Source organism: Capricornis sumatraensis, chromosome X, assembly GCF_032405125.1.
Source record: "Capricornis sumatraensis isolate serow.1 chromosome X, serow.2, whole genome shotgun sequence".
Classification (NCBI taxonomy): domain Eukaryota; kingdom Metazoa; phylum Chordata; class Mammalia; order Artiodactyla; family Bovidae; genus Capricornis; species Capricornis sumatraensis.
The window spans coordinates 145,178,728-145,206,425 of NC_091092.1; the positions used below are offsets into that span (position 1 = coordinate 145,178,728).

General features: G+C 48.5%; 1 protein-coding gene across 1 annotated transcript in view; it reads right to left on the reverse strand.

Annotated features, from left to right (window-relative positions):
• Positions 1–220: 220 nt before the first annotated feature.
• The window catches only part of STS (steroid sulfatase), an 86,045-nt gene continuing 58,567 nt past the window's right edge, over positions 221–27,698 (reverse strand). The window contains exons 7-9 of the mRNA XM_068963334.1: positions 27,304–27,463; positions 12,892–13,013; positions 221–594 (exon numbers count right to left, since the gene is read on the reverse strand). Of these exons, the coding sequence (XP_068819435.1) occupies positions 221–594; positions 12,892–13,013; positions 27,304–27,463 (656 nt within the window). The remainder of the gene's footprint in view (positions 595–12,891; positions 13,014–27,303; positions 27,464–27,698) is intronic.

Sequence of the window (27,698 nt, forward strand, 5' to 3'; positions counted from 1 at the left end):
TTGCAAACGTTGATTCCCCCCCTCCCCGGGGAGGGGGGGGTGGACAGGTGTGTGTGTGTGTGTGTGTGGAAGGGGGTCTTGATGGAGCCTCCAGGTACATGGGGAGGAGGGAGGTGGCCAGGGCTGCCTTCCCCCAGGGTCGACCCTGGGCGTTCATCCCTGATGCTGCCGGCAGGGTGGCCCCCCCACCCTGTGCACCCCCAGATGCTGCCGATAACGGCTAAAGGCTCTGTCTCCCATCCTGATCCTCCCGGTCACACTGGCAGGACAGCCCCCATGACGAGCAGCACAGCTGCAGCCACGGCTTCCACATCAGGTTCCCCAGCGACAGCTGGTTGGGGACGTCCTGAAGGGTTCGGGTGTGGTGGGCTGCCGCCTCCTGCATGGCCTCCAGGATCTCCTGGAACCGCGGCTCCGATGTCGGGGTTAACGGGTTTCTCTCCCGGGGGTCTCTGGAAATCTCAAACAGCAGGGGCGGGTCGTGGTAGGTGACGTACTGCCCGTGACAGAAACACACGTGGGTGGAAAAGCATCCGTTGGCGCCCTCGGGGGAGAACTTGGGGGTGAAGAAAAAGGCCTTCCAGATGGACGTGCCTGTGGTGGGACAAGCACAGAAGCGAGTGTGGTGGGAACAGGGTTGTTATAGTCACCCCCAAAGAGAGCGTGCATGGAAAACCACCCTCTGGGTGCTTCAAGAAGGCAGAGACTCAGTTATGGATGGACTGGATTTATCACACTTAAGGCTCCAAAAAGAGTAAGCATCATAGCTAAAAAGAAAAAGCAAGAAAACATGAGTTGTTATCTAACTGCCAAGGAGGAAAAGACAAAGCTGATTATGCAATAGCTGCTAAGCTGCTAAGTCGCTTCAGTCGTGTCTGACTCTGTGTGACCCCACAGACGGCAGCCCACCAGGCTCCCTGTCCACTGGCTGTTATAATGCAAAAACTGATTTTTTTTTTGACCTCGCCTCTAGGGGGAGCCCGAAAGCTGCAACCACTGAAGCTGTGGGCCCAAGAGCCCACAGTGAGAGAGGCTCCCGCAGTGAAAAGCCCACGCGCCACACTTAGAGAAAGCACCGTCCCCACACACACACAGCAACAAAGACCCACGGCATTCGAAATAAATAAAATAAAAAAGTTTAAAAAATCTAAGTGTTGTGTTCCATTTGTTGCTGTTGTTCAGTTCAGTTCAGTTCAGTCGCTCAGTCATGTCCGACTCTTTGCGACCCCATGGACTGCAGCACCCCAGGCCTCCCTGTCCATCACCAACTCCTGGAACTTGCTCAAACTCATGTCCCTTGAGTCGGTGATGCCATCCAACCATCTCATCCTCTGTCACCCCTTCTTCTCCTGCCTTCAATCTTTCCCAGCATCAGGGTCTCTTCCAATGACTAAACAGACAATATTAAAATTTTAGAAAAACAAAAACTGATTTACAAACAAATAATTGTAAAATGACTGATTTACTGTTTATCTTATGATACTACGACTTTCTGAGAGCTGGCTCTGATAGAGGTCTAGAAACTGCACCCTGAGTAGAAAAAGGTGGCAGATGAAAACAGAGTTGACGTGTATGCTGCTGCTAAGTTACTTCAGTCATGTCCGACTCTGTGCGACCCCACAGACGGTAGTCCACCAGGCTCCCCCGTCCCTGGGATTCTCCAGGAAGAACACTGGAGTGGGTTGCCATTTCCTTCTCCAATGCATGAAAGTGAAAAGTGAAAGGGAAGTCACTCAGTCGTGTCCGACTCTTAGTGACCCCATGGACTGCAGCCTACCAGGCTCGTCCGCCCATGGGATTTCCCAGTAAACCAGATGAAATTAGGTTCAGACTGAAAATGTCCTTTTCTACTTTATTCTTCCAGCTTTTTTATAGAAAACCATAGAGACTGGCCCCTAGAAAGCATCACACACCTACTTAATTCACTCTGATCATCTGTTTGTGTCATGGAGAAGGTGGTTTTGTAATTGCACGTACTGAGTGCTCACCCACGGATCCAAATGCAAAATAAATTAATGGACATCAGAAGACAATTAGCACGGGTGTCCACATTCTCCCCCCAAAAGCCCCTGACCCCAGACAAGTATATTCGAGGGCGAGTAAGGGTAAATATTCCCTGAAGGAAGGCATGGCAACCCACTCCAGTATTCTCGCCTGGAGAATCCCATGGACAGACGAGCCTGGTGGGCTACAGTCCATGCGGTCACACAAAATTGGACATGACTGAACGACTGAGCATGCATACACACAGGTTTAAGGACCAGTCAGTAAATAAACATTAAGCATTCTCACAGGGAGCAGACACGTAGCTCGGACAAGTGTAGACTTAAGAAGTAATTTTTCTGAAGGTTTGTTTGGTATGCCATCGAGGCGCCTGCGTTTATATCGCCCAATCTGGATTTTTAAAACCTTTTTATAAAAAAGAAACATTGTGCATGCTCGTATAATTTCTTTAGACCACTTTGGGTTTGCTCAAATGCATTTTATTGCGCGTGCCAGGCTCTTCTGTCCTCAGAATTTTCCAGGCAAGAATACAGTGGAGCCATGCCCTCCTCCAGGGGATCTTCCTGACCCGGGGACTGAACCTGCACCCCTTGCGTCTCCTGCATCGGCAGGAAGATTCTTTACCACTGTGCCGCCTGGAAAAGCCTAGGTTTATAAGATACGAAGCCTTAGTTCAGGGTCTGTTCTGTGGTTCACCAGGAAACCAGGAATCCACAGTCAAAGGTGTCATTTCAACAGAAAGGAGGCACCTACTGTCACCTTGCATTTCTAATACGTCTATTTAATCTTGTTTTTCAAATTTATTGTGATAACGTATTTCATCTGGGATTTCTCCATATACTACTAAAAATCTTTTGAGTTAAAAAAACTTTTTTGCTACTAAAAATCTTTTGAGTTAAAAAATTTTTTTTTTGTTTATTGTTAAAATCCCAGTGCACTCTGAAAAAGGTTGTTTTCTGTCTTTGTCACAGATAAACAGTTTGACCACCACGGAATCGGAATCTTAAACTCAGCTACAATTGAGATTCAGTGACCAGAGGAAGGAATTATTAACCTTTACAGTGAGAACGCAGGGAAACTACAGGCAGCATTTTTTTTTTCAAAAACAAAAGTATTCTACGTATTGATGGGAACAATCATTTGAATTCGGTTTAAATGACGCTTCAAAATTTAAGAGAAAGTGAAAGTCGCTCAGTTGTGACCCCATGGACTATATACAGGCCATGGGATTCTCCAGGCCAGAACACTGGAGCGGGTTGTCATTTCCTTCTCCAGGGGATCTTCCCAACCGAGGTCTCCTGCATTGCAGGCGGATTCTTTACCAGCTGAGCCACCAAGGAAGCCCAAACTTTAAGAGAGTTATGGCTAAACCGCAAAGATGTCCGTGACTTATTAAGTTGCAGGACGGCTTTGTCATTCTCATACAAAGTGCTATGGAGCGCACTATTTACGTTTGAAACATTTTTATGTAGAATCACAGCTTAACAGGGGGCTCCCCTGGTGGCTCAGAAGGTAAAGAGTCTGCTTGCAGTGAGGAAGACCTGGGTTCAATCCCTGAGTCAGGGAAGATCCCCTGGAGGAGGGTAAGGCAACCCACTACAGTATTCTTGCCTGGAGAATCCCATGGACAGAGGAGCCTGGCAGGCTACAGTCTGTGGGGTCGCAAAGCGTCGGACACGACTGAGCAACTAACGCTTCACAGGTTAAAAAAAAAGTGACTCACTTTCTTTTCATTCACAAGAAAAGAAAGCTTCCAGTCCTTTGACAAAGTGGCAAATAGAATTTAATTGAGAACAGCCTGACTCCTGAGTTGGACCCCGAATTCAGCCCTTTCCAAGCTTCAAATAAGTGACGGTGCCCTGAGATTCCCTGGGGCTCTGAGGGGCATGTGAAGCCCAGGACAGGCGCCGCTGTTGTGACCTTGATCGCTTTCAGGGACTCGGCCACAAGAAAGGGTTCCGAGGTCCCTTGGCAGACAGGCCTCAAGAATGAGCACGTGGGGTCTCCAAGAACAAACGGGGACAATGCAAAGCCCACTGAGCTGTCCACGGAGGCATCAGAACATTCTGCAGATAAAAGCTGCTTAATCCCTCCTAACAGATGCCAGTCTGTTTTGCAAATCACATCCCCCTTCATGCAAGGATTCTTGTGGGTCTACACCCACGACCAGCCTCCTGGGGACACATCCCTTATTCTGAGCTCGGAACAGTGTCTTGTCTTGGTGGCTCACTGAGTACAATCTGCTTGAACTCTCCCGCCCCTTCTGTTGGCTCTGACAGGGTGGGTTCCAACCCCAGCTATGCAGTCTCCTAGCTGTGGGATGCTGGGCATGGCTGTTAACCTCTCAGGCTCCCGTCTCCTTTTCTGATTTGCTGTTGTTTAGCCACTCAGTCCTGTCTGACTCTTTTGCGACCCCATGGACTGTAGCCCGCCAGGCTCCTTTGTCCATGGAATTCTCCAGGCAAGAATACTGGAGTGGGTTGCCATTCCCTTCTCCAGGAGATCTTCCCCAACCCAGGGATCAAACTCAGGTCTCCCGCATTGCAGGCAGACTCTTTACCTTCTAAGCCACCAGGGGAGCCCCCCTTTGAATGTAAAGCTGCCAGCAGTCTAAGACGAGACCACTGCTTTCCAGCTGTTCTTCAACCTGTTGCCACTGCAATACAAGTTTTAAGACATTTTTGTCCATCCCCGCCATCTTCAGGATTCTTAAAGAACATGAACAACAAAATTTAAAGGGCTTCCACACACTAATTCTTAATTTATCACTCACATTTTGATGGCCCTTGATGAATGTGGTTTAACTGCTTGTCTTGGCAAGATTAATTTTCTATGCATGGGGGACTCCGTGTATATATCATAGCAGCCAAATACAGTCATTTGGGGGTTTTGGTCTTAGCAGCATTTCCCGCTACAAACTGCCACCTTGGAGTGCTTCGAGAGGCACGGCAGGGGCTTCCCTGGTGGCTCAGTGGTAAAGAGTCTGCCTGCCAACGCCGGGGACACAGGTTGGATCCCTGATTCGGGAAGATTCCCACGTGCCTCGGGGCAACCAAGCCCAGTAGCCACAACTTCTGAGGCCACGTGCTACAGCTACTGAAGCTCACACACCCAAGAGCCTGTGCTCCACAACAAGATAAAAGCAGGCACCAAAGCAAGAGAGTAGCCCTCGCAGCAAAGAAGACCCAGCACAGACAAAAATAAAGAAAATAACCTTTTTTTTTTTTTATAAAAAAAAGAAGCATTTCAAAGACTGCTCTCTTTCCACCCGCTGTGAGCCACCCATACCGTCCCCTGGGACCCTCAGCTGACCCCCTTGGTAATCTTGATGTCATCTACTGAATGTGTTACAGGGAAGGGCGGATTTCAGTTCCTCCTTGGATCTGTTTCTTTGCCTTTAACCTTTGCTCTTCATTGCTTTGATTATTCTAATCATTCATTGGAAGGACTGTTGCTAAAATTGAAGCTCTAACACCTGAAGTGAAGAGCCAACTCATTTGAAAAGACTCGGATGCTGAGAAAGACTGAGGGCAAAGGAGAAGCGGATGACAGAGGATGAGACGGTTGGATGGCATCACTGATTCGATGGACATGAGTTTGAGCAAGCTCCAGGAGTTGGTGATGGACAGGGAGGCCTGGCATGCTGCAGTCCATGGTGTCACAAAGAGTCAGACATGACTGAGTGACTAGTTCAGCCTCAGCCTTCAATACGCTGTAGCTGACCCTTCAGATTGAACTTCTGATCTTCAGATAAAGAAGGGTATCCAACCAACACCCACTGAAATGATTAGTGAAGACAAAAACCAGCTCAGCCTTTCTTATGCCGTTTAATTCCTAAGACAAAAGTAGCTATAATTAGAACGTTCTCTCTGCTACCCACTCCTGTATCCTTGCCTGGAGAATCCCCTGGACAGAGGAGCCTGGCGGGCTACAGTCCGTGGGGTCACAAAGAGTCACAGACAACTTAGCTGCAGCAGTTACTTTATAGACTTATGTTCATCTTGTCAAAACTCTGCACCAGAATACCAGAGCGAAAAAGATCCGCCAGTCTGTTAAGATGCATTTGACCATAAAATCCAGTTGCCATTACATTGCCTTTAAACTAACATGGATGCCTAAGTCAAAACTTAAAGCCACACTTTTTGAATACATGCTGAACAGGAAATTTAAGCTCAAAATGCCCATCATCACATCACCAAAGTTATCCGTGTTCTAGTAATGCTTTCGTGAGTTCTCCTAAAATGTAATGGGAATAATGATCTCAGATGATGATAAAGTGAAGCCATTCAATGTGCTGAGACATCTAAATTACAGAATCATTAGAATTATAGAATTATTCAATTATAGAGAAGACGTGGTACGTAAAAGCTGAACGGGATTCATGTTTTAACAGAGCAGACAGTATTCTGGCTCTAATCTTTCGGAAAAATGAGATTTTAACAAGTCTGGAATTGTAAGGTAATGAAAGCTTCAGTAGCTCAGTCCTGTCCCTCTTTGCGACCCTGTGGACTTTAGCCCACCAGGTTCCTCTGACCGTAGGATTTTCCAGGCAAGAACACTGAAGTAGGTTGCTATTTCCTTCTCCAGCAGGATCTTCCTGACCCAGGGATCGAACCTGGGTCTCCCGCATTGCAGGCGGAGTCTTTACTGTCTGAGCCACAAGGGAAGCCGAGATACATCATCATTTTTAAAACCAGTGCTCACTGTTAGGGAAAAAAATAAATGAAGACTTCTCATCCCCTCAATGTGCTGAGACAACCAAGCTACAGAATCATGAAAAGTACAGAACTGTTCAACTATTATAGAGAAGACATTGTATACAAAAGCCAAAAGGGGTTCATATTTTAAGAGGAGAAACAGCATTCTGGCCCTAATATTCAATTATTATGGAGAATATATTGTATATAAAACCTGAAAGGAATTCATGTTTTAAAAGAGTAGAAACAGCATTCTGGCAGTAACGTTTTGGAAAAAAATGAGTATTTAAGAAGTCTGCAATTGTAATAGGTAGCAAAAGCATCAATTGCTCAGTCATGTCCGATTCTTTGAGACCCCATGGACTATATGTAGCCCACCAGGCTCCTCTGTCCATGGGATTCTCTAGGCAAGAACACTGGAGTGGGCTGCCATTCCCTTCTCCAGGGGGGTCTTCCCAACCCAGGAATGGAACCTGGGTCTCCCGCTTTATAGGTGGATTCTTCACTGTCAGAGCCACCAGGGAAATGTAGGCATCCAACCTCATCAAGACAAACACAAGTTGGATCTCCCCAACGCTGCCACTCCAATCTAGTGGAGGGGTACCAGTGTCCTGCTGGAAAGCTCTAGCTTCTCTGGGCAAGGAACATGGTCGACATCTGCTGTGTCCACCAGTTGCCGTGGTGGAGATGCTCCCCACAAGGCTGACTTCCAGGCGGGAACGTGTTCCCCACAAGCTGGTGAGATTCCTCAGCCGCCAGGGGCTGGCTCCGGCTCACTGCTGCCCTGGCCCTGCATCTACAAACCTTGAGCCTAAATGTCTCTCTTCTTTTCTAACCAAGTATCTGGAGCTCAAGATACTTTGGAGCTCAAGGTGGCAATACTCTTGCCTCTAAGAATTACAGAAAGCGTCCCCCAGGCGGTGGTGACCACAATCTCCTATGAGCAGAGATCTCAGGTGATCCAAGCCCATCTCTTCTAAACCGTACTAGTTCAACACCTGTGAATTGTCCACAGTCTCCTACCAACATAGATGTGACATGATCCAAGTGATGTCCCCCAACTAGGACTGGTTTAGGTTCTATGGTAACCCACGGTCTCTTGCTGATACAGATCCGGAAGCGAAAACAGAGGTCCTCAGCCTGCCTTTGGTCTGTGAAAAGCCTTGAGCCAAAGAATAAGTTTAGTCAGAGTTCAAGCAAATTCAAGGAAAGCTCAAAGGCTTTATGGAGAAGGGAATGGCAACCCACTCTAGGATTCTTGCTTGGAGAATCTCATGGACAGAGGAGCTTGGGGGGCTACAGTCCATGGGGTTTCAAAGAGTCAGACACGACCGAGAGACTTCACTTTCACTTTTCACTTTCATGCATTGGAGAAGGAAATGACAACCCACTCCAGGGTTCTTGCCTGGGAAATCCCAGGGACGGGGGAGCCTGGTGGGCTACAGCCCATGGGGTCACAAAGAGTTGGACACGACTGCAGTGACTTAGCACCAAAGGCTATATAGATAACATTCTGAGCCAGATCTCATGAGCTGCTTTAAAGATACCCGTGGTGGATTCATGTCAATGTATGGCAAAACCAATACAGTACTGTAAAGTAAAAAAAAAAATTAAAAATAAAAATAAAGATAGTGAAACCCCCACTAGGGGGAAGACGTTAACTCCATGACAACGAGACTGTAACCATGATCTAACCTGCCCTAATTCCCAGAACTGGCCTCAAAGAGATGGAAACCAATCAACCCTGGGAGTGAAGAGACTGTGCTCTACTCTGCTAAGTCATCTCAGTCCTGTCTGACCCTTGGCGACCCCATGGACTGCAGCCCTCCAAACTTCTCTGTCCGTGGCATTCTCCAGGCAAGAATCCTGGAGTGGATTGCCATGCCCTCCTCCAGGGGATCTTCCCCATCTAGGGAGCAAACCCACGCCTCTTATGCGTCCTGCATCGGCAGCTGGGTTCTTTCCTGCTAGCACCACTGATGTTATTGCTGCTGCTGCTACTGCTAAGTCCCTTCAGTCGTGTCCGACTCTGTGTGACCCCATAGACGGCAGCCCACCAGGCTCCCCCATCCCTGGGATTCTCCAGGCGAGAACGCTGGAGTGGGTTGCCGTGTCCTTCTCCAATGCACGAAAGTGAAAAGTGAAAATGGAGTCGCTCAGTCGTGTCCGACTCTTAGCGACCCCGTGGACTGCAGCCCACCAGGCTCCTCTGTCCATGGGGTTTTCCAGGCAAGAGTACTGGAGCAGGGTGCCACTGCCTTCTCCACCACTGATGGTAGTGAGACTGAAAGATGAACTGTACCTAAAAGAATCAAGATGATCCTGATCAGACCACTGATGATCAGTTTCAAAATGACATTCAGGGCTGACTGTGCTGTTTCTGCAAGGAACCCCCCTCCCTCGGTCTATAAAAGCTTTTACATTCCGACTGTCAGGGAGTCAGCCTTTGGACAGATGTCCCCCGCCCCTGCCCCTGGCTGAGAGCATCCCAAATAAAGCAAACTCTTCCTTCCCACCACCCTGCCCTCTTCAGTGGCTTTTCAGCGTCAAGCAGCCAGACTCCACTTTCGATTATGAAATGATCTAAGCCATCTCTTCCAACTAGTAACAGTAGTCTGCACTACTAATAATCCACTCATGTAGTACTAGTAATCTAAATGCAGGGCCGCCTCTTCCAACTAGGACTCATGCAGTACTAGTACTCCTCACGGGCAAGCGCTACTTCCTGAAACAAGTCTGCATTCCCGGCTGTTTGCCCAGCGTGCAGCTCCCCTGTGACCTAAGAGGCAAGCAACTCCCGGGCAGAGAAAACAGTATATTTTGCCCACCGACAGGTGTCCAGGCCAGCAGGTGCCATGCAGTAGATGCTCAATAAATGCGTGTAGAGCAAATGCGCAGACACAGACACTGAGCAAACAGCTGCAGGGAGCCCCGAGGGACAGCCACCGCGGCCACCACCGTGCCTGAGGTTCAGGGCACGATCTCCAAAGGGGACAAGATTAAAAAAAAGACACCCATAGTTTCCTCAGACCCGTTGACGAGATGGATGATTCCAGCATTGAAAGACTGTCATTTTTCCCTCCTCTGTCGCTCGCTCGAGGCAGAAGACAGTATGAGTTGCTTAAGAGGAAATGTCCTTGTGTCTGTCTCAGCAGCAAATTTGATCCCGGGGCCTGCTGCCTCTCAGCATCTGGGTCTGGTTTTTCTCACTTACCCCTATTTTCTGCCCTTTCCTGTTCATTCCTCCACATAACTGTGTTTCCCCAGCCCCTGATCCAGTATGTTCCTTCCGGCCCCTGTAAGTGGAGGCGGCTGGCTTTACTTAAATGCAATTCGGCAAAGTACAGGATGCCTTTAAACAGCCAAGAGCCCCGGAAACTTGGTTCTTGCAGGCTCAGTATAAAAGGAAGCAGGAACGTGGACACACTGCTACGTTTAAGACGCATAACCGACAAGGACCTACTATATAGCACAGACAACTCTGCCCAGTATTATGCAGCAAGCTACATGGGAAGGGCATGTGAAAAGGAAGAGATGCATGTGTATCACTGAATCACGGCGCTGCGCACCGGAAACCAAGGTCACACTGTTCATCAAGTACACTTCAATATAAAATAAAAAGCTAAAATAAAAAAAAAGATGGGGAGGACCATATCTCTCCTTTATGAGATGGCTCAGATTTAAAAGAGATGGTTGGATGGCATCACCGACTCAATGGACATGCATTTGAGTAAACTCTGGGAGTTGGTGATGGACAGGGAGGCCTGGAGTGCTGCAGTCCATGGGGTCGCAAAGAGTTGGACACGACTGAGCGACCCAACTGAACTGAACTTATTCAGATTTAAATGCTGCCAGCTGTTTAGTCACCAAGCCACGTCCGACTCTTTGTGACCCCATGGACTGCAGACCGCCAGGCTCCTCTGTCCGTGGGATTTCCCAGGCAAGAGTACTGGAGTGGGTTGCCGTTTTTCCTCCTCCAAAAATACTGCCAGTTCACCTAAAAAAGAGACAGCATGCCTATGGACATTAGGAGTGATGGGCACGTGGATGAGATAGGTAAATAGGGTCCTTCCCAGCCTAGAATTGTGACCGTGCAGTTTTGGTACATTCATCTTCCAGAAGTTATCAGAAGGAAGTCATTCAGATTTAAAATGGAAAATCTTGCAGAAGTTATCTCAGGGAAGTCTTCCAGATTTAAAGTATAAACCAGGGTAAACCTGGTCTGATATCTGTGGACAAAGCAAGGATCACAATCTTCCACTTGAAAAATAATGGAGCAGCTGCTCTTTAAATGATGTCTTGGGTAACTCGGCTGGGTGACAAGGATGGGGTCAGGACTGTACTGAAATCCAGTATGAGAATCCCCTGAATTTAAGAATGAGCCATCAGCTGGTGGCATGGTGACCAGATGCTCTGGGAGAATCTCCCATCTGGGAGCAGAACCCAAAACATGCTACAGAAAAGGAGAGCTTCATTCCCTCTCTCAAGAGGCACCCAAGAGTCTAACATCAGCGTCGATCTCTAAGATATACAATAGGGGTATAATACGTGCTGTGCTGCCACAGACGCCTAGGCATCTCAGTGATGTGATGGTGCTGGTTCAGCCGCTCAGTTGTGTCCGACTCTTTGTGACCCCATGGACTGCAGCACGCCAGGCCTCCCTGTCCATCACCAACTCCCGGAGCTTGCTGAAACTCATGTCCACTGAGTTGGTGATGCCATCCAACCATCTCATCCTCTGTCATCCCGTTCTCCTCCCGCCTTCAATCTTTCCCAGCATCAGGGTCTTTTCTAAACAGTCAGTTCTTTGCATCATGTGTCCAAAGTACTGGAGCTTCAGCTTCAGCATGAGTCCTTCCAATGAATCTTCAGGACCGATTTCCTTTAGGATGGACAGGTTGGACCTCCTTGTACTGTCATTTTACACTTACATGTACGAAAACCAGATGCGGGACTACTGCTACACGTATGATCATCACTTGATTCCCCTTGGTCCTTTAGGCTCGTTAGAAATGCACCCGTTGGGACGTCTGGTGGTTCAGTAGTTAAGAATCCGCCTGGCCATGCAGGAGACACAGGTTTGATTCCTGGTCCGGGAAGATCCCACTTGCCGTGGAACAACTGAACCTGTGTGCCTCAACTACTGAGCCTGTGCTTGAGAGCCAAGGAGCCACAATGATAGAGCCCACGGGCCACAACCACTGAAGCCTGAGTGCCCTACAGCTGGTACTCTGCAACAAGAGAACCCACTGCAATCAGAAGCCCGCCAACTGCGAGCAGAGAGTGGCCCCTGCTCGCCAAAACTAGACAGAGCCTCCGCAAAGCCACAGAGACCCAGTGCAACCAAAGACACATACCTGCATTAAAAAAAAAAAAATTATTAAAAGGAAATGCACCTTTGTATCTGCTGTCAGCAGACCCAAAGCATCGAGTACATCTTGTCACTGACACAGACGTAAAACACACTGGGTCTGGGAACCACGCTGGCATCAACGCGTCTGAGCGTTGTCTTAAACATCGACGGCTAGCAGACACACACAGAGAATGTGACCAAACAGATCGACAGATCGGCGGGTCATGAGCCGCCGCCTTTGAGGCTCAGGGGACAAGGTCAGGTAAGACATCTGAAAGCCACCCAGCACCAGTGCAAAGCTAGAAGACCGCAGGCAGGGGAGATCGCACTGGAGGGGCATCGAGGGAGGTAGGTAAGCATTAACCAGGAAGGAAAAGAAAGTCGTTCCAAGCAGAGGGAACCGCCAGCCGAGACCAGCCGTGCCAGAGCAGAGGGGCTCTTGGGCAGAAACTCAGACGGAAGGTGGGACCAGGAGACGCAGCTGGGTGGCTGGCGGAGCAGGAAGGAAGCAGCTTCAGAACCCTGCCGACCACCTGGCACGTCCTCTGCCCTCCCAGGAGGAAGGAGCCAGCAAGCACTGGCATAGAGCTAGGCGGCTGCCCCAGTCTGCCGAGACAACCGGGGTAACCAGCAGGCTCAAGAGAAGAACGTAGGAACAGGAGGAAGAAGAAATCAAACCCGGCTTCTTTGCGGGAGCGGGAGTGGGGTGGGGGGGCGCATCTTGCGAGAGCAATGGCCGCTTGCGGTTTTATTCTCTTCCCCGGCCCCTCCCCAATGACACGCAGCCCTGGAAGCGAGGCAGGGAAAGATACACGGAGGAGAGACGCGTCTACTCACTGTTGGGTGGATGCCAGCGCACGGCGTTCAGGTAGAAGTTGCAGTAGTGGAAGAGAAACTCGTGCTCTGATCGCTGGGCCCGCCCCTGCAGCAAGGGCATCAGGTCCCGGCCGTCGATGACCCTGGGGGGTGAAGTAGGCGGGGCGTCAGGTGGCCATGCCCACCAGGGGGCTCAGGCACCCTGGCTTATCTGAGCTGTCCTTCAGTACAGGAAGGCGTGATGGGGCTGCACCCTGGCTTATCTGAGCTGTCCAGTACACGAAGGCATGATGGCGCTACAAGGTGGTCGTTCAGCAAGGAACGCTAACTGACCATTGCTGGGCACCGTGTGCCATGTAGGGAGGCAAGTCAGCTGTGCTCAGGCGTGAACTCATTTCATCCTCAAAGCGACACTGTGAGTTGGGACCAGCGCCATCCTGGAATCGTGATGAGGAGACACGGAGTGATTCGCTCGATGTCACCAGTGTCACACGTCCGTGGGGGTGGACCCACTCATAAGCATATACCCCGAAATAAAAACCCTAATTCAAAAAGACACAGGAACCTCAGTGTTCACTACAGCCCTCTTTACAATAGCAAGCAACCCAGATGTCCATCGACAGATGAACTGATAGAGAAGATAGGTTACATGTATACTGCAGGATACTACTCAGCCATGAAAAAGAACAAAGCTGCCTCATTTCTAGAGATGTGGAGGGACCTAGCGTCTGTCATGCAGAGTGAAGTACGTCACAAAGAGGAAAACAGATACTGTCTATGAAGGCACATGTATGGAATCGAGAAGGATGGTGCTGATGAACCCATTTGCAAAGCGGAAACAGAGGCGCAGGCCTAGAGAACCGACTTGCAGACACAGGAGGGGAACAAGGGGGTGGGATGACCCTCTGCTGGTTCTGCACCCACTTTTCTGCTTACTGCAGCTTATTCACAAACTCCAGATCTGTTGAAAACGAGAATTTCTGACAATCTGCCTTTAAGAAGAAGGTAACGTATATAGTAGCATGGGGCAACTTAGACTGGATAGACTTCAATGAAAATGAAGTTCTAAGTCCCAATGAGGTGATTTGCAAATAATGATGATGATGATATTAAATACCCCGAGGATGGGAATATGCTGAAGACACATTTACATACCACACACATACATGGCACACGTTCATGCTCTCAAAGGTAAACACATCTCTTCAATGATTATGCCGAAGGGCGGAAGTTTCCAGATGGCAAGGGATAACTGTAATACAATGGATGATGAGCAAAATAAGACTGTTTGGAGGTTTGTCATTTAGTTGCTAGGTCATGTCCGACTCTTTGCGACCCCATGGACTGCAGCCCACCAGGCTCCTCTGTCCATGGGATCTCCCAGGCAACAATACCAGAGTGGGTTGCCACTTCCTACTCCAGGGGATCTTCCCGACCCAGGTCTCAAACCTGTATCTCTTGCACTGGCAGGCAGATTCTTTACCACTGAGCCACATGGGAAGTCCCTTTGGGAGGTTAAGTAAAGGGGGGAAAAAAAAGTCTAAACTTTTCTTTTGAGTGAAACATACATTAACACCCACTAGAGAAATTGAAGGCATTGACGCTATGAGGCCACTGCCCCTGAGACCTGGGGCAGAAAGACACCTCGGAAGAGTGAGATTGTTGAATTTGAGGGTTTTCTTTCTCTGATTAAAAACACTCCCCAGACAAACATCACAATGATAATGCTTATATATGGAATCTAAAAAAAAAAATCATAAATGAACTTATCTACAAAGCAGAAATAGAGGCACAGATGTAGAAAACAAACCTAGCTCCCAAAGAGGGGAAGCGGGGGAGGGACACACTGGAAGACTAGTATTGACAGATACACACTGCCATGTACAAACGTGAAAGAAAGTGAAAGGCGCTCAGTCGCCTCTGACTCTTTGCGACTGTAGAGTCCATGGGATTCCCCAGGCCAGAATGCTGGAGTGGGTAGCCTTTCCCTTCTCCAGGGGCTCTTCCCCACCCAGGGATCCAACCCAGGTCTCCCACATTGCGGGTAGATGCTTTACCATCTGAGCCACCAGGGAAGCCCAAGAATACTGGAGTGAGTAAGCCTTTCCCTTCTCCAGCGGATCTTCTCCACTCAGGAATCGAACCGGGGTCTCCTGCATTGCAGGTAGATTCTTAACCAACTGAGCTCTCAGGGAAGCCGTATATTAAACAAATACTAATAAGGACCTACGGTAGAGCGCCGGGAACTCTACTCAATACCCTGTAATAATCTATATGGGAAAAAAATCTGAAAAAGAGTAGATAATACCGGTGACTCCGTGGTAAAGAATCCGCCTGAAATGCAGGAGACGTGGGAGACTCGGGTTCGATCCCTGGGTCTGAAGATCCCCTGCAGGAGGAAACGGCAACCCACTCCAACATTCTTGCCTGGAAAATCGCACGGACAGAGGAGCCTGGCGGGCTGCAGTCCGTGGGGTCGCAAAGAGTCGGACACAACTGACCGCACAGCATATGCCTAAATGAATCACTTTGCTGCACGGCAGCAGCTAACCCTGTGCATGACCTATATCCCAACAAAAGTTTAAGAAAACAAGGGAAAAACTCACCACTCTATGTCTATCCTTTCCTACTACGAGAAACTGGAACTTTAAAAAAAAAATGATTTATTTTAATCAGAGGCTAATTACTTTACAATATTGTGGTGGTGTTTGCCATACATTGACATGAATCAGCCATGGGGGTACATGTGTCCCCCATCCTAAGCCCCCCTCCCACCTCCCTCCCCATCTCATCCCTCAGGGTTGCCCCAGAGCACCAGCTTTGAGTGCCCTGCTTCATGCATCGAACTTGCCCTGGGGATGTTTCTCATATGGTAATAGATATGTTTCAGCGAGGCTTCCCTGGTGGCTCAGAGGTTAAAGCGTCTGCCTCTAATGCGGGTAGACCTGGGTTTGATCCTGGGTCGGGAAGATCCCCTGGAGAAGGGAATGGCAACCCACTCCAGTATTCTTGCCTGGAGAATCCCATGGACGGAGGAGCCTGGTGGGCTACAGTCCATGGGGTCGCAAAGAGTTGGACATGACTAAGCGACTTAACTTAACTTTAACATGTTTCAATGCTGTGCTCTCAAATCATCCCACCCTCGCCTTCTCCCACTGAGTCCAAAAGTCTGTTCTTTACATCTGTGTCTCTCTAGCTGCCTTGCTTAGAGGGTCGTCCTTACTTGCTCACATAATTTGGGTGAGCACTCTTGAGAGGCCCGATGTCCCTCAGGCTTTTTCTTCCTTTCTTTGTTTTTTGGTGGGGCCTTTGGGTGTCACTAAAACCCTCATAAAGTAATTATAGCCTTGCTCCTGAGTGCTTGTCTGGCACCCACTCTGCATGATCCGCCACGTGCTCCGCCGAAGTCCACAGGACTGAAAATACTCCATTACCACTAAGTTAAAAATAAGAACAAAAGACGGAATTGGCTCGCTTTCAAAGCATGCTTGCTATTTGCCATGAGAGGAACAGGGTAGACAGACAATTCTATCCAAAAGAAGCGCGTGCTCTGAATACCATTTCTATGCTGAAATGGCAAGTATTGTGACTGAAAGCGAAAGTGGCTCAGCTGTGCCTGACTCTTTGCGACCCCATGGATTGTATCCATGGGATTCTCCAGGCCAGAACACTGGAGTGGGTAGCCGTTCCCTTCTCCAGGGACGGATTGTATCCATGGGATTCTCCAGGCCAGAACACTGGAGTGGGTAGCCGTTCCCTTCTCCAGGGGATTTTCCCAACCCAGGGATTGAACCCAGGACTCCTGTGTTGCAGGCAGATTCTTTACCAGCTGAGCCATTGTGGAAGCCCATCCTTTAGACTATGAGATCCTAAAGAGGTGGAAAGGAAGCAAGGGATGAGAAAGGAGCAGAGAGGAGGACTGGAGCATGAAAAATTCTGAGGTTGAGATGGACCCCAGCTCCCTCCATCACGTTTTTGTCCACATGGAGGTAGGGCCTTTCCATGAAGGTTCAAGACTGGCAGTGGATCTCCTTTTCCCCAAATCAATCTCTACGTTGCTTTTTTATTTTATTCTCTTACAAAAAATCTTTTATTTTTATACTGCAGTGCAGTCAGTGAACAATGCTGTGATAGTCTGCAGGTGAACACTGAAGGCACTCAGTGCCACACATACACATGTATCCCTTCTCCCCCAAACTCCCCTCCCATCCAGGCGGCCACGTGACACTGAGCAGAGGTCCCTGTGCTGTCCAGCAGGTCGTTGCTAGTTCTCCATGCTAAATACAGCAGTGTGTCCAAGTCCATCCCAGACTCCCTGACTATCCCTTCCCCTATCCTTCCCCCTGGTGACCATAAGGTTATTACAGAGCATTGAGCAGAGTTCCCTGTGCTGGACAGCAGGTCCTTGCTGGTTCTCCATGTTAAATACAGCAGTGTGCCCATGTCCATCCCAGACTCCCTGACTATCCCTTCCCCCATCCTTCCCCGTGGTGACCATAAGGTTATTACAGAGCATTGAGCAGAGTTCCCTGTGCTGGACAGCAGGTCCTTGCTGGTTCTCCATGTTAAATACAGCAGTGTGCCCATGTCCATCCCAAACTCCCTAACTATCCCTTCCCCCGGGCAACCATAAGCTACGTCTGTGAATCTGTTTCTGTTTTGTTAAGGAAATTCATTGTGTCGTTTCTTTCTCTGTTTCTTTCTCCATTCCACGTAGAAGGCATGCCGTATGAGATTTCTCCTTCTCTGTCTGACTTAGCCCACTCAGTATGAGAATCTCCAGGCCCACCCATGTCGCTGCAAATGGCATTATTCTACCTCTGTTTCTGGAAGCTGTGTTTCGTCATATGCCCACAAAACTCAGCACTTAAGAACACAGCAATTAGGACCCTTTTCTTAAGATCAGTATCTTATGACTAAACTGGGCCTTGATCCTATAAAGGGGGACTTAATGATAAAGAGAAATCTCCAAGTCTCAGAAACTTCCTTTCTTACTTTCAAGCAAAAGATTTAAGTCTTTTTTTTTTTTTTTTTTAAGGAGAGAAGCAACGTCTGTTTTGCAACCTTCTTTCTCCTTGCAATGCAGAGAGAGGTCTCATTTTTAATTTTTTTTTTTTTTTATCCTGCATCTAACGTGCTCTTTCCTGGAAGCAGGTAATAAATCACATGGTGATGGAAACCACCGTTGAACAGTGCTGCAGAAATATGGCTTGTCAAAAAAAGGCTCATTTCTGCCATGAAAAATGGAAAGTGATTCTACTGAGCTAAACTTTTAAACAGTGTCTGAGCTATCAAAATAGTTGGGATGGCTGGAATGGAAATGTTCCTACAACATCACATTTTGTGGCAGAGTGGCCCGTACACTCTCAAAATCACACAGAGCATTGCCACTCAATTCAGTTCAGTTCAGTCACTGAGTCATCTGACTCTTTGCGACCCCATGGACTGCAGCATGCCAGGCCCCCCTGTCCATCACCAACTCCCAGAGCTTGCTCACACTCATGTCCATTGAGTCGGTAATGCCATCCAACCATCTCATCCTCTGTCATCCCCTTCTCCTACCACCTTCAATCTTTCCCAGCATCAGGGGTCTTTTAAAATGAGTCAGTTCTTCGCATTAAGTGGCCAAAGTATTGGAATCTCACCTTCAGCATCAGTCCTTCCAATAAATATTCAGGATTGATTTCCTTTAGGATGGACTGGTTGGATCTCCTTGCAGTCTAAGAATCTTCTCCAATACCACAGTTCAAAAGCATCGATTGGTGTAAGGCTTTGGTGTAGTCAATAAAGCAGAAATAGATGTTTTTCTGGAACTCTCTTGCTTTTCTGGTGATCCAATGGATGCTGGCAATCTCTGGTTCCTCTGCCTTTTCTAAATTCAGCTTGAACATTTGGAAGTTCATGGTTCACGTACTATTGAAGCCTTGCTTGGAGAATTTTGAGCATTACTTTACTAACGTGGGAGATGAGTGCAATTGTGCAGTAGTTTGAGCATTCTTTAGCATTGTCTTTCTTTGGCAGTGGAAGGAAAACTGATCTTTTCCAGTCCTATGGCCACTGCTGAGTTTTCCAAATTTGCTTGTATATTGAATGCAGCACTTTCACAGCATCATCTTTCAGGATTTGAAATAACTCAACTGGAATTCCATCATCTCCACTAGCCTTGTTCATAGTGATGCTTCCTAAGGCCCACTTGACTTTGCATTCCAGAATGTCTGGCTCTACGTGAGTGATCACACCATTGTGATTATCTGGGTCGTGAAGATCTTTTTTGTACAGTTCTTCTGTGTATTGTTACCACCTCTTCTTAATATCTTCTGCTTCTGTTAGGTCCATACCATTTCTGTCCTTTATCGAGCCCATGTTTGCATGAAATGTTCCCTTGGTATCTCTAATTTTCTTGAAGAAATCTCTAGTCTTTCCCATTCTATTGTTTTCCTCTTTTTTTTTCATTGATAACCGAGGAAGGCTTTCTTATCTCTCCTTGCTATTCTTGGGAACTCTGCATTCAGATGCTTATATCTTTCCTTTTCTCCTTTGCCTTTAGCTTCTCCTCTTTTCTCAGTTATTTGTAAGGCCCCATCAGACAACCACTTTGCCCTTTTTACATTTCTTTTTCTGGGGGATGATCTTGATCCCTGCCTCCTGTACAATGTCACAAACGCCCGTCCATAGTTATCTATGGGAACTGTCTGACTGGACTTCTCTGTCAACGAACTCAAGCTTTCATAGCATGTTTGCAGGACAGCCGTGGCTACAAACTTGGATGTGTTCTTTCCTGGCGTCTGCTCACTTCTGTGAAAAACGTGCTCATTTGAGATTGTGTCCCGGGTGGCTCAGACGGTAAAGCATCCGCCTACCATGCGGGAGACCCGGGTTCCATCCCTGGGTCAGGAAGATCCCCTGGAGAAGGAAATGGCAACCCTCTCCAGTACTCTTCCCTGGAAAATCCCATGGACAGAGGAGCCTGGTGGGCTAGAGTCCTTGGGGTGGCAGAGATTCGGACACGACTGAGCGACTTCACTTTCACTAACTTGGAAAGCGCGATGGTTCTCCCCCTGGGTCCTGACCCCTGACAACCACGAGGATATTAACAGTTCAATATCAAGGAGTGTCGCGGCTGAATTTCAGGTCCAATTCAGTAGCTTGGGGCGGGGGGGGACTGTCTCTTTCTTTAACATTAAATTAATTAATTAATTTGGGGGGGCTGGGCTGGGTCTTCCTTGTTGCACGGGTTGGGGGGCTCTTCTCTAGCTGTGGTACGGGGGCTTCTCATCACAGTGGAGCACAGTGTCTGGGCATGGACGCTTTTCACAGTGGTCATGCTCAGGCTGAGTCGCTCCGTGGCACGTAGGATCTTCCCAAACCAGAGACTGAACCCATATCCCCTGCATTTGCAGACACATTCTTTTCTTTTCTTTTTTTTTTTTTTTTAATGTATTTAACTGGAGGATATTTACTTTGCAAACTTGTAATGTACAATATTGTCACCTTACAATATTGTGATGGTTTTCGGCATACATCCACAGGCACACAGGCGCCCCCTCCATCCTGAACGACCCCCCCGCACCTACCTCCCCACCATATTCCTGAAGGCTGTCCCAGGGCACCAGCGTTGAGGGCCCTGCTTCATGCATGAGCTTGCACTGATGACCTGTCTCACATATAGTAACACACACGTCTCAATGCTAGTGTCTCAGATCATCCCACCCTCGCCCTCTCCCACAGAGTCCAGAAGTCTGTTCTTTACATCTGTGTCTCTTCTGTTGCTCTGTACATAGGATCGTTGATACCGTCTATCTGGATTCCACATTGTACGCTAATCGACGGTATTTGTCTTTCTTTTTCTGACTCACTTCACTCTGTGTCACAGGCTCCAGGTTCATCCACCTCATTAGAAGGGACTCAAATGCACCCTTTTTCATAGCTCAGTAACATTCCATTGTGTATACGTACCACAACTTCCTTAACCGTTTTCATCTGCCTACGGACACCGAGGTTGGCAGATGGAGTCTTTACTACAGAGCCACCAGGAAGCCCGGGTGACTTTCATGTAACTGAAAAGGGCATGTAACTTTTCAGAGAGACAGTGACGTCATTCTCCATGAATGCTCCATCTCTCTCTCTGCTCTGAAACCAGGGAATCATCTGCCTGGGGATATTCCCATGACCTGCCTTTGCCTGGTTCACCCTGAGAAGGATTTGATCATCGTAACAGAAGGGGAAGCTTTGGGGGGACTGACAAAGAGGTTAACTTGGGAGCACACTATGAGTTACCTGTTGCCATATTGCAAACAGAGTGATTTTTTTTTTTTCAGTGTAGAATAGGAAAGGAAACATTTGTAGGAGAAAGCACATAGATCTTTGACGAACTAAAGCAAATCCCAAGTGCCCAGAAAGTCAGTTGAATCATGAAAGCAACGTCTCTGCTCATAAACATCCAACACTCTGACGTATATGAACAGAAAGCAAGCTCATTCACAAGGAGTTCCGTGCACATGAAGAGCTTCAACTCTCATTCTGCAAAACGGAGCTGAACTAGGTACAGCTCACTGAACTGTTTCACTGGCAGGGCTCTATGGAAGACGTCTTGTGTGGTCGCCCAGCTACATATCAGCAAAAAAAAAAAATTTTTTTTTAATCTTGTTTTGCTCTTGCTGGTGGCCATACCTCACGGCTGGCAGGATCTCAGTTGTCTTATCAGGGACTCAACCTGGGTCATGGCAGTGAAAACCAGGAATCTTAGCCACCAAGCCATCACGGAACTCCCCAACATCAGCCAAACTTACTGGAAGAACTAAGTCCCTCTCCCTGCCTTCATGACACATAAGTGAAACATTTGGATTTCTTTCCCAAACTTGAAAAAAAAAAAAAGAAACAGAATTTCAATTATGGAATGTGTGTGTCTGTGTTAGTCGCTCGGTCGTGTTCAACACTTTGCAACCCCATGGACTTTAGCCTGCCAGGCTCCTCTGTCCGTGGGATTCTCCAGGCAAGAACACTGGAGCGAGTTGTCATTTCCTGCTTCAGCGGATCTTCCCGACCCAGGGAGTGAACTTGGCTCTCCTGCACTGTAGGGAAGAGGGGACCTGAATATTTCACGACTACAGAGTGACTCTGGAGAACTGTGAACCTGTCCTTGCCTCCTAGCACTATGATCTGTGGCCAGAATTGAGGTGTTTTCCAAAGGGGCAGCCACCTATGGCATGCTGAACTCTGTATTACCGCAATGAAAGAGCATACGCTCACGACGCTAATATTCTGCCTGCTTGCAAAGATGACGCTAACAGAAAGGCTTTCACTTTATTGCGTTACTATACTCAGGTAGTATATTCCTGTGGCCTATGTGTGTTTTCTTTTTTTGAAATTTTTATTGGAGTATAGTTGTTTTACAGCATTGTGTTAGCTTCTACTCTACAACAAAGTGAACTGGCTACATGTATGAAAAAGTGAAACTCTGTCGCTCAGTCGTGTCCAACTCTTTATAGCCCCATGGACTGTAGCCCGCCAGGCTCCTCTGTCCATGGGATTCTCCAGGCAAGAAGACTGCAGTGGGTTGCCATTTCTTTCTCCAGGGGATCTTCCCGACCCAGGGATCAAACCTGGGTCTCCTGAATTTCAGGCAGATTCTTTACCAACTGACCCACTAGGGAAGCCTAGCTTTATGCACATCCCCTCTTTTTTGGATTTCCTTGCCACTTGGGTCAGCAAAGAGCATCGAGTAGAGATCCCTGCAGTATACAGTAGGACCCCATTAATTATCTATTTTATACATGGCATCAATAGTGTAGGAACTTCCCAGGTGGTTCAGTGGTAAAGAATCCACCTGCCAATGCCCGTTGATCCCTGAGTCAGGAAGATCTCCTGGAGGAGGAAGTGGCAACCCTCTCCAGTATTCTTGCCTGGAGACTCCCAAGGACAGAGGAGCCTGGTGGGCTATAGGACTGAGTGACTGAGTACACACATATTGGTAAATAGCAGAATATTATCCAGCTGTCATTATTGAAAAGTTGTAATAAGGTTTTCCTTATAACAACATTTTCCATGAAAGGGCAATAATGAGCTTCTGAGCAGAATTCTCAACCTCAGCACTACTGACCTATTTGGCTGGATCACTCCTTCTCATGGGAGGGGGGACTGTCTCCCAGGGTCATCCCCCAAACTGTGGGCTGTTGAGGGGCATCTCTGGCCTCCACCCATGAGATGCCAGCAGCATCGTGAGTCTCGACAATCAAAAATGTCTCCCGATATTGCTAAACGGCCCCTGGGAGGAACAGTCACCCCAGGTGAAAACCATCCCTTTAGATGATCAAAGTCACCAGGGCAGACACAGGAGGATGTTTCCCGGACCTGGTTACTAATGTTATCTAAATAGAACGCTGAGAACTCATTTCAGTCCCATGAGTGACATGGAAGCTGATTTCTGTTTTCTTTTCTTTACGGCCTCTAGGATGACAGTGACATCTTAAGAGGGACCTCCACAGACACAGTATCATTGGGTTGAGTAAGACCATCAGCGATGGTCCATAGGAAGAACCTTCAATATTCAGAAAGGGCTCTACTGAAGACACCTGCTCACACAGAGAAGACTTGGGTGTGATTAACAGGGGTGGGCGCTGGCTTCCTCCATCAACGGGCACATGTGAGAAAACCAGGTTGACTTGCATCACCCACAGGTTGGGGTGGGAAGGAGGTGCCGGCAGTGAGATTTCCCTTTAAGAATCTCCCTCTTCGCCTCTCAACTTCTGCCTTCCCTGGCCTCTTCCCAGTGAGATGGAAAGATGCTCTGAGAGCCCATGGAACGTCCCTGGTTGTTCAATGGTTAAGAATCCACCTTGCAATGCAGGGGACACGGGTTCGATCCCCGGTTGGAAAACTAAGATCCCATATGCCTTCGAGCAAACAAGCCTGCGTGCCACAATTAGAATCTGCAAATCACAATCAGAGAGTCTGCACACTGCACCGGAAGATTCCACAAGACGCAGTGGAGATCCTGAGGGCCCCAACTACAACCCGATGTGGCCAAAAAGAACACTATGAGAGAAAAGAGCAGTGATGATATGATATCATGAGCCAAGAATGGATGCTTTTGAACTGTGGTGCCAGAGAAGACTCGAGAGTCCCTTGGACTGCAAGGAGATCCAACCAGTCCATCCTAAAGGAGATCAGTCCTGAATGCTCATTGGAAGGACTAATGCTGAAGCTGAAACTCCAATCCTTTGGCCACCTGATGGGAAGAGCTGACTTACTGGAAAAGACCCTGATGCTGGGAGAGATTGAAGGAAGGAGGAGAAGGGGAAGACAGAGGATGAGATGGTTGGATGGCATCACCGACTCAACGGACATGAGTTTGAGTAAACTCCGGGAGTTGGTGATGGACAGGCAGGCCTGGCGTGCTGCAGTCCATGTGGTCTCAAAGAGTCAGACAGGACAGAGCGGCTGAACAACCACAGCAATCTGAACAGTCTGTGTGCACTGTTCCCAATACTATTCTGCATTTACACCAAGGGAAAGAACCAGGGCTAAAGAGCAGATAAAAGAAGTGGGGAGATTTCTGATGGTCTACAAGAAAAAAACGTTTGGGACTTTCCTGGTGGTCCAGTGGTTAAGACTCCATGCTTCCAATGCAGGGGGCCACGGGTTCAATCCCTGGTTGGGGAACTAAAATTCCCTCACGCCACACAGAGTGGAGAAGTAGATAAAATAAAATCTCTTAAAAAAATAAAAAAAAAAAAGTAGAAGAGACTTTTTATGAGTCCCCACTGCCGAGTTTTCCATCATTGGAGGAAAGGAAGGCTAGAGTGACTGGAGGGTAAGATCTTCGAAGCCCCGCTTCAGCCTTCAAAGTGATGACCCTCTAACCCCCAGTGGAGATTAAATGCGTTAGCTGCAATAACTCTTTTTCCCTGTGGTGGACGAAGCACAAGGGACAAGTATTCACGCCTCTCCACTCTGCACTTGCCAGCCTCTGACACTTTCCATCTTCACAGCAACCCATTCGAGGGCGTGCAAGGCTGAACCCATCTGCAGGAGAAGAAACCAAGGCCCAGGAAGTTCGGGGCTTTGGCAGCTGTTAAAACAGCCAAGATGCGAAGCCCTGTATGCAGTACGGCTCCAGGATCTTTGTTCTTCTCTGGAGCACCAGCTGCTCTCCAGGTGTGGTCCAGAGACCCGCAGGGATTCCCTGATATCTATCAGGAGGTCTACGAGCTGAAACGATCTCCATGGTGATTCAAAACATTCTGTGATCTCCTGCAACACTGGTCTTTCACGAGTTCATGGCGCCGGTCTCTCCCCAGCGGCTCCATTATCACTCTGCCAGCCGACTCAATGCTTGCTTGGGCGCTCTTGCGTTTAAAGACTCTGATTTGCATTTTGAAGATCTGATTACTAATATGGCAAACACAGATAGATCCCACCCACAGAAATAGAGCACCTTTGGGTTCCTCGATCGGTGAAGTATCTGTGAGGGTCTTGAGACCAGAACTCCATGAAAACAATTAATCAGCATGTCTCCCTTAGAACTCTGCAGATGGGTCATAACACGTAAGAAGGGCTACACTCTATAATCTCACCTTTCTCACTTGTGTGTGTGTGTGTGTGTGTGTGTGTGTGTGTGTGTGTGTGGTGTGGGCACACTTTGGGCAGAAGGTATACCCAGTGTAGAAATTTGGGAAAAAAAAGGTCAGAGTGAAGCAAGCTTGCACACAAGGAAGCTGAGCAAACCTCCGCCTGGACTCAGCTCTGGCCGAGCTCTTGTTCTCGTCCCTGTGTTCCAGTCTCTGCTGGGTTCCCGCGGCAGCTGAATTTAAACCAGATTTGTGGCCCGTGTGCCCCCATCGCCTGCCACCTGACTAAGGAAAACAATTATTCAGCACGCCTCACTCAGAACTCTTCAGATGGGTCATAACACTTAGGGAGAAACTGTTGGCGATGTCATCAGAAGTTGTATTTAAATAGAAGAGAAAGATGTTTCATTTAGAACCTGCTAGATGAAGACATGCTGGGGAAACAGGCCTGATGGAGGAGCCAGCTGTCTTTCTCGGTGCTGCTGCAGCAAAGAGCTGCTGGGTGGGGTTGGGAGGAGGCATGTGTGATGAGAGGAGAGGGGTTACTCTGTCCAGCTGCCCTGCTGCAAGCCGATGAGACAGAGAGAGACAGAGGGAGAGAAAGTCCATCAAATGCCAGAAGAGGGAGGCTCAGCTAAAGACTGCAGTCCCATTCCTGGGCATATACCATACAGTCCATGGAATTCTCCGGGCAAGAATACCGGAATGGGTAGCCGTTCCCTTCTCCAGGGCAATCTTCCTAACTCAGGGATTGAACCCAGGTCCCCCACGTTGCAGGCGGATTCTTTACCAGCTGAGCCACCAGGGAAGCCCATCGCAATTGTAAGAGACACACGTACTCCCGTGATCACTGCAGCGTTAGTTACAACAGCCAGGACATGGAAGCAACCCAGCTGTCCATCAGCAAGTGAATGGATAAAGAAGTGGGATATGCATACGATGGAATATTACTCTGCCATGAAAAAGAACAAAATTGGATCTTTCCTAGAGATGCGGATGGACCCACAGACTAGAAGAAATTAAGTCAGCGGATACGAATACTATCAGCTGACTTAATACTGTCAAATATTGATGCATATACAGAATCCAGAAACATGGTAGAGATGAACCCATTTGCAGGGAAGGGATACAGATGAAGATGGAGAAAACAGATTTGGACACAGAAGGGGGAGGAGATGATGGGATGAATCGAGAGAGCCCTGCTGACATATATACACAACCGTGTGTGAAATAGACAGCGGGTGGGAAGCTGCTCTATGGCACAGGGAGGTCAGCGCGGGGCTCTGTGATGACCTAGAGGGGAGGGATGAGGGTGAAAGGGAAGCTCAAGAGGGAGGGGGTATATGTACCCTTATAGCCAATCCACACTGTGGTACAGCAGAAACCAACACAACATCATAAAGCAATCATTCTCCGATTAAAAAGAAATGCAGATCCAACACGATAGGGAAATAAATTCTGAATGAAAGAATACAACGCAAAACCAAGAAACGGAGCATCCATCCCCGTCAGGCCACGGACTTCGTTCTCCCCTGGGATCAGGGAAAGGACAGGGCCATGCTTACATTGCTGGACCCACCAGAGCCACTAGGGCAGCCCAAGAAGCCTGGAGTGGGTAGCCTATCCCCTTCTCCAGGGGATCTTCCTGACCCAGGAATCGAACCGGGGTCTCCTGCATTGCAGGAGGATTCTTTACCAGCTGAGCCACCAGGGAAGCCCCTTGACTCACTGGTAAGTTCCATAACTGGGCGTGGAAGGATAACCGGTCCAGTGGCAGGCAGCCTGCCACAGAGCAGGTGAACCAGAGCTCTCTTGCCTGCGCAACCTGAGTGAGAGCATCCCAGGGAGCTGAGAGTCAGGGTACCTGTCTTGCGGCAGCGGAGATCCCGCGAGTTTGGCCACCGTGGGAAAGATGTCCATGTTGCTGGTGGGCTCATCAATCTCCAAGCCAGCCCGGATCACTCCCGGCCACCGGACGATGCCGGGAACCCGGATGCCTCCTTCCCAGTTGTTGGCTTTTCCCCCTGGAACACAGGAGGAGATGCACCAGGGAGATCAGTCTTTCCAACACTCGCCAGCAGGACCTTCTTCAGCACTCGACCTGGGGCGGCCAGTCTGGAAGAACTAAGTGCTTTGACGACAGGGATGGGACGAGAATCTCATGGTATCCGCGGCTTCCCTGGGGGCATGAGTGGGAAAGAACCTGCCCCCCAAAGCAGGAGACACGGGTTCCACCGCTGATCTGGGAAGATCCCACAT